The 15,412-nt window shown below is 39.7% G+C and overlaps 1 protein-coding gene across 4 annotated transcripts in view; it reads left to right on the top strand.

Annotated features, from left to right (window-relative positions):
* tpcn2 (two pore segment channel 2) overlaps positions 1 to 15,412 on the top strand; it is a 66,231-nt gene that overhangs the window by 32,380 nt on the left and 18,439 nt on the right. For 3 of the 4 annotated variants that reach the window (XR_011346953.1, XM_069904597.1, XM_069904615.1), the window contains exons 10-19: positions 1,416 to 1,480; positions 2,584 to 2,687; positions 3,240 to 3,324; positions 5,727 to 5,813; positions 9,012 to 9,131; positions 9,595 to 9,654; positions 10,661 to 10,789; positions 11,743 to 11,792; positions 12,578 to 12,677; positions 14,653 to 14,724. Coding sequence is in view for 3 of the 4 variants with exons in the window: in XM_069904597.1 (XP_069760698.1) it covers positions 1,416 to 1,480; positions 2,584 to 2,687; positions 3,240 to 3,324; positions 5,727 to 5,813; positions 9,012 to 9,131; positions 9,595 to 9,654; positions 10,661 to 10,789; positions 11,743 to 11,792; positions 12,578 to 12,677; positions 14,653 to 14,724 (872 nt within the window). In the remaining variant the exon portion in view is untranslated. The remainder of the gene's footprint in view (positions 1 to 1,415; positions 1,481 to 2,583; positions 2,688 to 3,239; positions 3,325 to 5,726; positions 5,814 to 9,011; positions 9,132 to 9,594; positions 9,655 to 10,660; positions 10,790 to 11,742; positions 11,793 to 12,577; positions 12,678 to 14,652; positions 14,725 to 15,412) is intronic. The other variant, XM_069904605.1, reaches the window with a different exon arrangement.

The following is a 15,412-nucleotide window of genomic DNA, read 5'->3' as shown; positions in this document are numbered from 1 at the left end:
GCATTGACTTAATTCAAAATGGCTAGTTATTTTCATTATAATTCTGTGAAACACTCAAAGATCAGCGTGTACAGAGCCGTTGTCATACCCACGATCCTGTTCGGCTCCGAATCGTGGGTCCTTTACTGGCATCACCTACGGCTCCTGGAACGCTTCCATCAGCGCTGTCTCTGCTCCATCCTCAACATTCATTGGAATGACTTCATCACCAACATCGAAGTACTCGAGCTGGCAGAGTCCGCAAGCATCAAATCCACGCTGCTGAAGACCCAACTGCGCTGGGTGGGTCACATCTCCAGAATGGAGGACCATTGCCTTCCCAAGATTGTGTTCTATGGCGAGCTCTCCACTGGCCACCAAGACAGAGGTGCACCAAAGAAGAGGTACAAGGACTGCTTAAAGAAATCTCTTGGTGCCTGCCACATTGAACCCCGCCAGTGGGCTGATCTCGCCTCCAACCGTGCATGTTGGCGTCTCACAGTTCGGCAAACTCCTTTGAAGAAGACTGCAGAGCCCACCTCACTGACAAAAGACAAAGGAGGAAAAACCCAACACCCAACCCCAACCAACCAATTTTCCCTTGCAACCGCTGCAACCGTGCCTGCCTGTCCTGCATCGGACTTGTCAGTCACCAATGAGCCTGCAGCAGACGTGGACATTACCCCTCCATAAATCTTCATCCGCGAAGCCAAGCCAAAGAAAGAATTCTGTTTGCATTCAAACCTTTCCCACTGTTCACTTTGGAGCCACCTGGTTGCAGAAATATATTTTGCAAAGTAGTCTGGTTCGCTTCTTGTTTTAGAAACCTTATGTAATATTGAATGCTTATTATTGTACACAAGAACAATGTACAAATGCACAAGATTTCTTTTTGCACAAGTACATAAAAATACGCAAATAAACGATGTCTAAATTTCCATTAAATAAAAAATATAATAAAGTGTAGCTAACCATTCACAATTACAGTTAGTTGGTGGGGTGTGGTGGGGGGGGGAGAAAAATGATGTTACAATAGTGCAGACAGATCTTTGGAACTGGAGTAGTGGTCTGATTAGGAGAGGAAGGTTCAAAAGCCTGATGGTGGTTGGAGGGGAAAAAAAGTTGTTCTGGACATGGAGGATCTGGACTTGAATAGTTACAGAGTTAAAAATTCTTAAGCAGCTTTATCACATTCTAACTTTTATATCTTAAGTAAGGTAGTGCATACTCTAATATTCAAACAACATTTTGAGTTGGTTGCCATTTCAGTTTGATTTTTGGTCTGGAGTGTTTGAATCCTGTGGACCATTCATTGTGTATTTTGGACATTATGAAAGAATTTGGTCATAGTAAATGTTTGTCTCATGTTTGCCTTTATGTCGTCTGATAGCTGAGAAAATTAATCAGAAAATTGAAATGCTGCATTATGTCTGCAGGAACCTACTTACTAATGAATTTACTGACGGCTATTATTTACAACCAATTCCGTGGATATTTAATGGTAAGTATTCCTTTTGAGCAGTGATTGTTTTTCCTGAACAATTAAGACATTCTGAAGAATTCCCAAAGGCAAGTTTGTTTTGCTGTCATAAGGCATCACTCCATAATCTCTTAAATAATATTAATGAAGCCAGCATCAGGTGTACAGTTTGGTGTTCCTGGATATCTGGTTCCCTGGGTTTTATAGACTAGAAATAAACTGGAAGAACAAAATGGAATGGATTTGGACTTTTACCCAGCAAAGCTGTTATGAGGGATAATAATAACCAACTTTTGGGGGTGGGGGGTGGGAAGGAATCTTATTGGTTAACTCTTAAAATACCCCAAGTCAATTGTCTTATAAAGCATCCAAGAAATTGAGATTTAATGAACAGTGACCTCAGTTTTTGTTATTTCTTATGTGATGCAGAGACATTGCCCTGAAATGTTTAGTCTGTTCTTCAATCTTGATGTTCTCACCATTATTGTTTAACTTCCATTCTTTGTTCAAATTCAGATGGCTGGAACAATGTGAAGCTATAATCACAAATGATTATGACCTTCGAAATTTTTGTGCTCAGACTGGGCTCTTTGCCAATCTAACCCAATCTATTATTCCCTTTAGCATGATGGAGTTTGGGGATGAACTACTTCTTGCTCATGGCTTTCATTTTCTTTTCAATGGAGCATAGAGATTCTTGAACATTGGGCGGAGTTTAAATTGTGGTTTAACTCTTGTCAGCTGGCAGACAATACTGTAAAAAGGCCAAGATGTTCTTTGTGAAGCTAAGTCCAGGAGTGACTCCAATTCTGTTTGGTGAAACTGTTATGAATCATTCCATTGCTCAAGTCCATGCCAAGTCATTTCTTGAAAGCTTGCAATAATAGAACAGGAAGTCTGATCCAGTGAATGCAAAGTCAACTTGGCAATGTGCAATTTATCAGAGTGATGTTTGTGTCTCAGATACGATGTAGAAAATGGTCATTTGGCTTACTGAGTCTGCATGAACCATCAATCACTCATTAATGTTTTCAAATCAACTAATCCGCAAAGCTTTACAAATTCCTCTCTCAGTATTTCTGATAAGATATAAGTTTGTGCATTCTATTTTTGTCTTTCTCTAGAGTTCTGTTCAGACATCTATTGTCCGGAGATGCTTGGGAATTCGTGGTGCATTTGAGGTGCTTTGTTGTGGTCGTGCAACCAAAGCTGGACGAAGGGGATCTTTGTAAGCTACGAAATACCTAAGACTTGCATGCGAATGTGGTCAAAAGATGTCCTGTTGTTGAAAAGCTCCATTGTCAAAGCATTTGAATTTGCTTTCTAAATTGCATTCTTTTGCATACTGACTCACTATGTACTATTGATAAGTAGTTTAAAATATTTTTAAATAAAATCTTTTGTTTTATCGAAAAAAGGTTGTTTAGGGAAATCAGGGATTGGAGGAGGTTGGGGATGGGTTTGTTAATTGATGAGATTTTAAAATGGCAAACCTCTAGTTGTGGAACGTTAAGCAAACGCTGGCTGGGAAGGGTTGTGTGGTCTGGAACATGGCTGATTGGAGTGGGGTTTGCATTAAGGGTAATCGGGATATGGCAGGGGTTGAGTCTGAAGATTTTGTAGAGGTTGGACGTCAAGGTGGGGATTCTCAATGTTGAAAGTGATCGTGTCTGAGTGCACTTTTATGATAGAAACTCTGGATTATCTGTTATGGAAGGGTTGGAAGTGAGTACTGAATTGCTGTGTTTACATTTTAAAACTCGTTATTTTGTTTAATCAGAAGAATGACAGTAAGCACCAATACAGTGCTCCAAGTCCTGCAGAAGGTTAAGATGTCTCCAATGCACAAGCAAGAAATTATTAAGGTATTTGAGAAGCTCCTCAGGAAGGAATAAAATCATTAAAATACTCTTGATGAAAATATTGCCTTGCACGGTTTTAGTTTTTGGCTCCATTTCCCTTAGTCCACTAAATTGGAGAAGGTAGAACAGTTAAGAGTTGGCGTGGTTGGCACCTATGAGGAAGTGGCTCCAAATAGAACTTTATTAGAAGTTTTGTCACTTGGACCAAGTCAATGGACATGTAGAGGAAAGCTTGAAGTCCTGAAGCTCACGTTAGCAGCTGCCCAGTATTTTTGCTCTTGCTCACTATCATCTTGGCCTTTTACAACTGTTTGTTGTCTGAACACCAGCTATGCTGGGGGTATTTTGTGTTGGATCTGTGGATGGACAAAATTTGAATTAAATTTGGGAAAAGGCTTCAACTGCTGCAGTTGTTAGGAGAGGCTTGATGGACTGGAGCTGTTCTTCCTTGAAGTGCAGGAGGCTGATTGGGGACCTTTAAAAGTCTACAAAATCATGAGGGTGATTGATAATTTATTGGGATAGGCAATTCTGAAACTAGAGGGCATAGATTTAACGTAAGAGGGGAAAGATTTTCAAGGATATTGAGGGCACTTTTCTCACACAGAAGGTGGTGGGTATATGGAATAAGCTGTTTGTAAGTGGTGGGAGAGGTAAAATTGTCCTGTTTAAAGACTTTTGGACAGGTATCTGATAGAAAGGTGAGGAGCGATTATGGGCCAAAAGCAGGTAAACAGCTTAGACATCTCGGTTGGCAAGGATGTTGGGGTTAATTGGCTTTTTTCTGTATTGTAAAACTAAAATCTGATAACTTCCCAATATTTTAAAATCTTTAATCTACATGTGGTAGTGACAATAGTCAGAAGGGGAATACAGTGCCTCTAGTTATACGTGCACAAGAGTGTTTATGAAATAGTAATTCAGCCGTGAAGTCTTTTGCACAATAAAGTTCAAATTTATTGTCAGTACTTGCAAATCACATACAACCCTAAGAATTCTTTTATTTCTGCAGGCCAGCAAATTTTTACTTAATGGTATTTGTAAAATGTACATAAGAGAAAAAGATATGTATACAAAGAGACATGTCTAACAAGAACATAGAACTTTACAGCACAAAATAGGCCCATCATGATGTTGTGTCAAACTATATAAACCTATACAACAAACTAAACCTTCTCTACCTCCCATTACCTTTTTTTTTCTTGCATCCTTGTCTGAGTCTTTTAAATATTGTTATTGTATCAGCCTTCACCACCATCCCTAGCAGTGCATTCCAGGCACTCACTACTCTGTGCCAAAAAGAAACTCACCCCTGACATCTCCCTAAATTTTCCTCTCCTCAACCAGTGCTGTCCGTAAGGAGTTTGTACATCTCATTGTGTCTGCATGGGTTTCCTCTGGGTGCTCCAGTTTCCTCTCACCCTTCAAAACTTAGTGGGTTGTCGGTCAATTGAGTGTAATTGTGCGGCATGGGCTCATGGGCCAGAGTAGCTTGTATTGAGCTGTATGTCTAAATTTAAAATTCAACTTGTCCTCTGGTGTTTGCTAATCTTCCCCCCAAGTAAAAGGTACTGGCTGTCCCCCAAATCTATGCCTCTAATAATCTGAAACACCTGCAAAGTCACTCTTGTCCTTCTCCAGTGAGAAAAGCCCTAGCTCTGCCAACCTTGCCTCATAAGACATGTCTAATCCAGGCAACATCCTAGTAAATCTTCTCTACATTCTCTCCATAGCTTCTCCATCTTTCCTGTAATGAGGCATCCAGAACTGAACACATTCCAAGTGTGGTCCAACCAGAGTTTTGTAGAGCTGCAAAATCCTCACAACTCTTGAACTTAATCTCCTGACTAACTAAGGCCAGCATACCATAAGATGCCTTAACCACTCTACCTCTGTATTCTAATGTAGCCTACAACAACCTTTTACACTATCCACAATGCCTCCAACCATCATATCATCTGCAGTCTTATTGACCCACCCCTCCACTTCCTCATCCAGGTCCTTTATAAAAATCACAAAGAGAAGGGGCCTCAGAACAGCTCCCTGTGTTACTCCACTAGTCAGTGATGTCTAGGCCCAATGCGTTCCATCGATTTCAACTTTCTGGAGGCAAGCCAATTCTGAATCCACACAGCCAAGGCTCCATGGAACATATGCCTCATGACTTTCTGAATGAGTCAGTCATGGGGGACCTTGTCAAATGCCTTATTAAAATCCATGAAGAGCACAGCTATTGCTTGACCTTCAATTTATTTTGTCACTTCAAAGAAGAAAAAAAATATTCTAATAAATGTGGAAAGTAAGAGTCTGTACGAGACTCTGAGCCTATTGTTTAGGCATCTGGTGGAGTTACATTTTCCAAGTATATACTGACCAATTTTAATTTCTGCAATAATTTTTTGTAGCAAGCCCAGGCCTTCACTCATGACTGTGTTACAGCAGAGCAGTTTAGAATCCTCTTTGATGAATTGCGCAAGGAAACCATAAAAGAGGTTTGTGATGAAATTGTATTCTGTATAATACTTTGATTTGGGATTACATGATCTTGGAGAAAATTTGAATATTCTGTGCATTGATGCATTTCAAAGAAATTGCATTATCTTTTCAGAAAGTTAGCAACCTGCATGGGAATAAAATTCCTGCTACTGTCTGCACTGACTCTGCAATATGGTGACATGCTCAATATATACTTCTGAGTTTCAGTTGAAGTCCAAGGAATGAATTTCAGAAACTTGAGTTCGAAGCACAGAAGTGGCTCTAACATAAACCCCTTTTTACTTGTGTCCCACTAAATTGGCTGTTCAGTGTCCTGGAATAGGAATGGCATTTTTGCTGTTCACACTTAACCATGACACCATGCATTCACATCTGCAAGGACCCATCCCCGGGGTTAGGACTGTTCTACCTTCTACCGGTGACGTCATGATAAATCGAGTGATGGTTGACCTGCCATAAATCTTATTAATATGTTAGGATCTTAGATTTGAACAAAATTAATCATGCTGAATTATCACATAATTAAGCTTTATGTACAGCACAGAATGATCCCTTCTGCCCCTGTTGTCATTGTGCTGACTTGTATAAACCTTTATAAGGGACGTGAGAGAGTGCTAGCAATAAATAGCAATAGCAGACAATTTTTAAATAGCGTGGGAAAGTTGGTAGTGCTATTGTGTGCAATTTATAAATACTGTGGGGCTGGGAGGAAAAAAAAGATGGTGGATCTGCCTTCCAAAATGATGTACAGCAGAGAAAGGGTTGTATGCATGGAGCACCCATGGAGGGGTTTCTCTGCCTCACGGCATTCTAGGAAGTCAAGTCTGCTATCATTTTTTCCCCACGGTCTTTATAAATTGTGCACTATAGCGCTACCAACTTTCCCACACTGTTTAAAAATTGTCCACTATTGCTATTTATTTCCTGTCTCTCCCCCACTGTGAGTTTCCCATGGCAAAGTTTATACCTTCATTTTAATCTTCACGTTCCTGCACTCACCCAGAAAACTTGGGCCACTTCTGTCCTTGAATGAAATTTCCCATTCTACACTTGCCTGATTGCAATGCCTGCATCTGCAGGGGTCGAGGCAGTCTAATCCCAGCATGAGTTGACATCATCTCACGCTAGCATTGAGATAATTTTCATTCCATACTAGATCCTTTTAGGCTGATTGGCCGTTAATTCCTGGTACCACTTGCAAGTGTGAAAGGGGCTAAAGTGTTGTTACTTCAATTAAATGTTTACACTGACTGTATTGTTACGAGCCCAAAGGACCCCAAAACCCAGCAGCAATAGACATTCACCAAGATGAGTGGTTTTTAAACAAAATTAAAGCGGGCGGACGGACGCACGCACTTCCCAGCACCTTCTCCAGCGAACAATAGGAGTTTGTCTCTTGTTCAAGCTGTTGCCTGAAGTATAAACAAAACGCAGGCATTACCTTTCTGTGAGCACATTGCAGTAAAGTTCATGTTGTCAACCTTTCTCCAACAACACAATGGTCTTTTCATTTCATTACATCTTTTCTATGAGCATAACATTCTCCAAAGATCCTGCAATGTTATTTGAATATTAATTCTTCAGCCTTTCAATTAAGATCTGCTTTAAAATGTGTAAGCTATTCTAACTTTTACAAAATTCCTTCCTAATATTACGAAATTCTCCCAAATTTTTATCCATTATAGTATTTTGTTGTGATTGCTGTTCAATTTAGTTGGGTGGTAGTAACTGCGCCAAGTTAGCTTGAGTAAAAGTAATATGAATTTGATATTGCAGATGGCCATTTGGTCTTTTACTGCTATATTCCTCAAGCTAACCCAATTTCTTCATACTATTATAATTGTTTCTTCTATGGACTCCATTTTTCTTTTACATCGTCTCAACTTTGTCCTCATACCACCCATTTTGACCAATTGGAATTGTTTCAATGGATCCAAAATCTTTTTGAATGCTTTTTAATCCTTAAAAGGGCAAATAATGCTTACAGTCACACTTCTGAGATGGGGTGGAGGAAATGGACAGATATTTATTTACCTCTGTCTTTGATGGCTTCCTGACTTGGTTCTCCTCCACTGAATTAGGATTTTTGTCAGCTGGATAGGTTTTGTGTATGGGTGGAGTAGTGGGGAGGGGGAGAGGATAAGCAACAGTAGTGCTGGATAAGGACTGAGTTATGTTATACAAATCACTGCTTTCTTTGTGAAGGGCCATAATCCTTGTTGGAATGAATAGATGGAAAGCTTGTACTTGCACATAATTTAGAAGTTCCTCTGAACTTCAACTCAACCACTTTTTTTCCCCCTCTTTGGTTCCTTCATCTGCCAGTTGAAGCATTTGGTCAACTTCTGCATCTCTTTCTCTCACTGTTGAAGTGATTAACTTTGGTTCTTTGCAATTTGTGGTATTCCATTGTTTAAATATTTAAATCTGGGGTTTTTTCTCACCCTCCACAGAATTCCCTTCCATGTGATTGACAGTGATGTCATTGTAAATGCAAGTTATTGATGTTTGTGACATGAGGTGTGGCCTTGGGTAATACCAACATCAATTGAGCTTTTAGTCTCATTATTACATGTTTTAGAATGATTTGAGAAATTGCAAGAGAACTTGCTTGGAGTATTGTGAGCAGTTTTGGGTTTCTCATTTCAGAAAGGATGTGCTGACGTTGGAGAAGATTCAGAGGAGGTTCACAAAGATAATTCTGGGAATGTAAGGGTTATATGAGGAGCATTTGATAGCTCTCGGCCTGAACTCATTGGAATTTAGGAGAATGGGGTGGGTGGGTGCTCTCATTGAATGTTGAAAGGCATGGTTAGGATAAGGGGGCACAACTTAAGGATTGAAGGGCGTCTTCTTAGAGCAGAGATGCGGAGGAATATCTTTTGCCAGAGTGTGCTGAATCTGTGGAATTTGTTGCCACGGGTAGATGTGGAGGCAAGCCATTAGGTGTATTTAAGGCAGAGATTGATGGTTCTTGATTCACTATGGCATCAAAGATTATGGGGAGAAGGCCAGGCAGTGGGACTGAGCAGGAAAAATGGATCAGCCCATGGTTAAATGGGCAGAAGAGCCAATTTCTGCTCTGAGGTCTTATGGTCATATCTGGGCTTATCAGAACTAGTTCAAGTGTCTGACAATTTTTCTATTTGAAATTGATTGACTAAATATTTGTTCATAACATTACTTCCTTTCAGCGCCCATTAAAGCCAGTTTACCGATCAGCGTTCTTACAAAAAGTACAAACTCTGCTATGTCATCGCTTCGCTGATTATTTTGGAAACCTAATGGTTACTGTGCACTTGACTTGTTTATTTGTAAGTAATATTTCTATCTGCTTCAAGGAAAAGGTGATGTGTGTGTCAACAAATGTTTTGCATCATAAAATTAAGCGTAAGGTGTCTTGTGTGCTTAGTAGAAGTTGAAACACATGGATTCAAATTAATGTGGTTAGATTATTATCAGTTATGTCCTTTCTGTATTGTCTGTTCAGCCAATTTCTCATCCTTGTTGCTGTTGGCCCTTCAAATCTGTGGGTTTCAATTTTACTAATGTGCCCTTTGCATGGGACTTGATGACCTATTGTAAATCAATATAGCATATTTGGTGTATTCTCTTCATTAACCTCTTTAACTGCTGCAAAAATAAATGCAGCTTGGGCTACAGATCCTTATTCAGCTGAATGTTGCATTGGAGCATCCAAGAGATGGAGTAGAAATCTTGTAGTGGAAGCTGAATTGCAAATGAGAATTCTGGTATTGAGTTGCTGTATTTTCGTAGGTTGCACTGGTTCTTGATGCAGACCAGCCTATTTCGGAGCGGGACGGGTTCTTTTCTGGGGTAAGTCTTTTGAAACATGTTTTGAAATTTTAGCTTTGCTTTGTTCAGTTTTTAACAGAATCAGACGATAATGATGAAGTGTCCAGGAGGGAGATAGATCAATAGCTTGAGTGATGTCACAACAAGAACCTTGCACTCAACATTAGCAAAACCAAAGAGATGATTGTGGTCTTCAGGAGGACAGCAGGTGAACAAGAACCAGTCCTCATTGAGAGGTCAGCAGTGGAGAGGTTAAAGAACTTCAAATTTCTGGGTGTCAACATCTCTGAGGATCTATCCTGGAACCTCCATGTCAATGCAATTACGAAGATTTGCCAGCAGCTAGACTTTGTTGGGAGTTTGAGATTTGGTAAGGTACCAACCAAAGACTCAAAAACCTTTCCAAGTGTACTGTGGAGAGCATTCTGTCTGGTTGCATCACTCTCTGGTATGGAAGGGCCAACGCTCAGGACAGGAAAAAATACTCCAGAGGGTTGTTAACTCATTCTGCAACATCATGGGCACCAGTCTTCACTCCATTGAGGATATTTACAAAAGATGGTGTCTTCAGAAAGCAGCCTCTATCCTCAAGGATCCCCACCACCCAGGCCATGCTGTCTTCACTCTCATCTGGAAAAAGGTACAGGAGCCTAAAGACAAGCCCTCAGCGGCACAAGGACAGCTTCTTCCCCACTGCCATCAGATTCCTGAATGATCAATGAACCACAGACACTGCCTCACTTTGACATTTTGTGAACTAATTTTTATTTATTTTTGTAAGTTGGTTTGATCAATGTTTGCACTGTGATGCGACTGCAAAACAACAAATTTTGTGGCATGTTCGCGACAATAAATTTTGATTCTAATGTTCAGGTCCTGATGATGGGGTTTTGACCCGAATTGTTGACTCTCTTTCCTTCTATAGATTCTGCCTGACCTGCTGTGTTCTTCCAATATTTTGTGTTGCTCCAGTTTCCCAGCGTCTGCAGACTCCTTTGTGTGCCTAATGTTTTTTTAATTTTTTTAGGTTGTGAACTGTACCTTTGTCCTGTACTATCTATTGGAAATGGCACTGAAAATCTTTGCACTCAGCATTAAAGGTTATTGCTCATACAAAAGCAATCTGTTTGATGGATTGCTAACTCTCATTCTTTTGGTAAGTATTTTTTCTTCAACGTAAATTGCCCAAATATCTGTCTTCCTGATGCTCGTGAATTAAAATGGGTAACCTTGGACATTATTGCTGATAGATTAAGATGCAAATGAGCTTGTATTATTTGCTGGAAGAGATTTGTGCATGAAACTCTGGCTTTACTTTGACCGAGGAAATGGTTCACTAAATGGCTTGAAGGTGTGTGATCGTGAATATGGTGCTGTGATTAATGTTGGGACTTGTGCCAATAATGTATTTAGCTTCCATTGCTTGATGCTGGGGTAATATTGGTCTTTCATCATTTGGGGATTTCTATAATGGAATGCTGCCTACTTCCACATTCTGAGGGATGCACTGAGGCTTGGTGCAGCCAATACGAGGGCACTATGGGGGATGGACCACAGTCTAGAGACCTTCCATTACTGGGCTTTGAGGGACTGCCACTGAGGAGAGCAACAGAGGGGGAGCATTGACACGGTGCCATGGTGGTGGCAAAAGAATGGAAGTCAGCGCAATGCTATTACAGCACCAGTGACCCGCGTCCAAATCTGGGGCTGTCTGCCAGGAGTTTGTGCATTCTCCCAGTGCTTGTGTGTGTGTTTTCTCTGGGTGCTCTGGTTTCCCCTTGCCCTTCAGTGTACAGGGGTTGTAGGTTAAGTGGGGGTATTTGGGCAGCAGGGGCTCATGGGCTGTTATGGTGCCATTTGTCTAAATTTAAATTAAAACAAAAACTAAATTTAAAGTATAAAGTGAATGTAACAATGTACAGTGATGGAAATAATGAATATGATACTAAGAGTGTGAAGAGCCTTGGAACTTTTTGGGTAAATTTATTGTGAATAAATTGCTCATTTGTTGTCTATGGAAAAGGGAAATTGTGCTTCTAATTGGCTTTGAAGCATCATTTCTAAAATTCTGAAAAGAGTGACTCTGAGTAATTCTTTTCAACCTTCTAGGTTCTACAGCTGTCATCTCTTGCACAATATGGCTTTCCTCATCCAGGATGGTATGCTTTTCCTTTTATTTGAATTTATGATCAATTGAAAACCTTTTCCAAACCATGCTCCAGAAAATGTACAGAATTTGCCACTCTCTTCGATCCTGCAACATCCAGTATTCTTGTAAGAGCATATTTTTAGACCAGTGAGACCTTAGCTTTTAGAAGTGCTGTTCTCCAGAGGAGTGTAAATGTGTGGTCTTTTACTTTTCTGATGGGAAAGAAACCGATCTCAAAAGTTATTGATTTCCTCATGGCATTTGTGCCATTGTGTTTCCCATCATTTCAAAGACGATGATTTCTTTCAGGAGATTTAAATTGTATCCAGGACTGCTGAACCTCAGACATGCATTCTGATTAGATTTGTAGTCTGAAGAAATATTGTTTAAATTAAGAATTCTGAAGATAGTGGTCCATTGGAATATGAAGTATAATTTAATCATGTCACTTGTGTGCAGAATACATTTGATTTTTAAAATCTTCATTCAGCATTGCGATATAGCACACTTCGTAATTCTGGTTGAGGTTGCTGACCAGGGATTGGGTGGTTGAGCTTGAATGTGTTCTGCTCTTTCTCTCTGTATTAACACTAATTTTAAGACTGGTTAGTGTGTTATATTAAATAAAAACAGCAGATCTTGGTGTTTCAAAATAACAAATGAAAGCTGTTCCAATGGGCTGGATTGTTGACATCACTGGTGGAGAAGCCCAGCATGTGTTCTTTTTGCCACTGCTTTCTACAGTTTGTCAGAAATAATTGATCAAATGTGGCACCTGCTTTTTGATTCCTCCAGGAATCCGGGTATACATGGATTGCTTACTCTCTGGGAAACTGTTCAGCTGGCGAATATGCTCATTGTTTTCCGATTCCTTCGGATAATCCCCAAAATCAAGGTGAGTTTTGTATTAAAATGAACCCAATGCAGTTGTAACTTTTTAAAGGGAAGTAACTTTTGTGTGATTATTTAAAGTTTTGGTACGTTAGCATCTTCTATTGAAGAGTACCTTTTTAAAACTTCTGTGTTCCTTTTATTGAATTCATGAATGTATTGAAAAGGTTTGTTGCAATATGAATTTAAAAAGTAAAGGTTCCATTATTGTCATGTAATACTACATTTAGAATGTAAAATGTATGAAATTCTTTAACTTTTGTCTCCCATAAGGCAGACAGAGAGTTACTACTTGTCTAGTGCCCCTCACAGAAACTGACAGTATCTAGGCAGTCTCTCCTCCAAGTACTGATCAGGCCTGAGCCTGCTAAGCTTCTGAGATCAGACAATCTCAGGCATATTTGGGCTATTAGGCTGATGCATTATGCAATAATTTACATACAAGGTGTATTTCATAACATGACATAATTAGCTTTTTGGAAATCGATCTTGCATAATTTGTACAGAGATTCATCAGAATGCTGCTGGGATGGAGGACTTGATTTATAAAAAGGTTGGGTCTTTATTCCCTTGAGTGCAGGAGGCCGAGGCATGACCATGTGGAGGTATATAAAATCATGAAGGGCACAAATCAAGTGAATGCTCAGACTTTATTTCACTCCAGCCCTTCCCAAGGGAGATGATCCTTTAACTGAAGAGTATAGATTTAAGAGGGACCTTCAGACCAATGTTTTTTTCTGGGAGGGTGGTCTCTATCTGGAATGAGAAGCCAAAGGAAGCTATGGGCATTGGTGCAATTATGATGCCAAAAGGGCATTTGGACAGATACAGGGATAGGAAGGGAGCAAATGGGACAAGCCTGGAATTCCAACTTGGTTGGTCTGAATGAGTTGGGCAGAAGGGCCTGTCTGTATGATGCAGCTGTACAATGTAAGGTGGTCAGTGTTCCTTGATCAGCTGTGCAAATTAATAGAAGCCTTTAAAGCAGCTGGATTTATTGGGAAAGTTTGATTTTAATTTAATTATTTTTGCCACGTTACTCAAGCTTCTGAAATACTCTACTGTGAGGAGCTGTTGGCAATTCCTTCCACCCTTGCAGATGCTGCTTGACCTGCCAAGTTCCGCCAAGTCTTTTATTTTAATTGTATTCTTGAGAATGGAGTCTGCCTGTAAACAGGTTTTCTCATCAAGTGCACATGTATCTTTGCTTGCAAAATTAATGCCTCATCCAAAGGCATGTCAACATGCAAGCTGCATGCAAAAATAACACTTTCTACAAACAGCGCGGTCTTACTTCACAAATCAATGCGCGCTTGATGAGAAAACCTGTTTACAGGCAGACTCCATTCTCAAGAATACAATGTTGTTTTAAAGACTATCTTAATTTCCAAGAGTGTATTTAAACAGTCTCAGGTCACTTGTCTAAGTGCTACTGGTACTATGTAACTGTTGGGTGGTCAGCGGCTAAACCAGCTTCCCCACCAGACTTGCCTGGTGCGGAGGGTGGCTAGACACTCTGCAGGTTGAAAATCGATCTGTCAAAAGGCGGATAAACCCTCTTGTAGGGTCAACGGTCGTTTGGCAAACACGTGCTGTGAAGTGCAGAAAGGGCATCCCTTGTATTGAAGCTTGGTCTGACAATTCACTGCCACAGAGTTTTCCCCAGCAGTCTTGGACCTCACCATACTGCTGGAACTGGGAGGAGATGTCAAGAGGGTGATTCTGGACCTGTGCAATTCCCTCCTCCCCTAAATCCATTCATACATGCTGTTCCTTTTTGAGGAGTGGAGTATTCAAACCCCACAAACTGACTGAAAGGAGCCATCATCCTGTGGATGGATAGCTAGAAGATCTAAATAAAATTTGTTCCTGCAGTATTGGAGATGTTCTCATCAGGTCAAAAGTGTTTTTCTTTTTATAGAAATTGCCTGATTGATGGTGCTGAAACTATGATGCATTTTATTGTTTACATTTTTTAGTTGATGGCTTTAGTTGCTGGGAGTCTTCTAGATCTGATTAAGAACTTGCGAGCTTTTGCTGGAATTCTCGTGGTAAGTGGTGAAGCTTTAATTGAAATGTCAATGATTAAGAAAATAATGCCTTTTAAATCAGTAACAAATAGAGCAATTTTTCTTTGAATCCTAATGGTTTGGATGGATGCTGTGGAATAAATAATTTTAATGATGATGGCTGACAATAGCCTTGAGCTGAAAAAATTCTCATAGTCCACCTCTTGGTCCAGACAAATCATTTTTTAAAATGTTTTATTTTGCAATCTTTTCTGTAATTTCACCTTTTTGTGACCATTTTTTGTATTTTTTTCCATAAATATACATAATAAACTCCAATATCAAGGTACAAGGTATATATAAAAAACGTTTTCTTAAAAACAAAACAAACGCCCTTCACAATATAAATCCACACACTGTCAGGGGTCACATTTATGTTGACCAGAAATACTTGCATTTATACTACAGCAGCATCTATTATTGTCCTTTTAATCACAGTAGTTGTAATTATAAATGGGCTCCTAGATGATCCAAATATGGCTGCTGTATCTTGATAAATGTCATATTTGTTCTTTAAGTTGTATGTAATTTTTTCCATATGTTTGTAACTATTCATCTCCGTAGTCCATTGCGCTCTATGTAGAGGGGAATCAGGTTTCCAAGTAGTTGCAATACATTTCTGAGTTACTGCTAAAGCTATTTTAACAAATGAAATTTGAAATATAGTTAT

Source organism: Narcine bancroftii, chromosome 1 (assembly GCF_036971445.1).
Source record: "Narcine bancroftii isolate sNarBan1 chromosome 1, sNarBan1.hap1, whole genome shotgun sequence".
NCBI classification, from domain to species: Eukaryota; Metazoa; Chordata; class Chondrichthyes; order Torpediniformes; family Narcinidae; genus Narcine; species Narcine bancroftii.
Note: the sequence above shows the minus strand (reverse complement) of the source record. Positions and strands in the feature narration are given on the sequence as shown.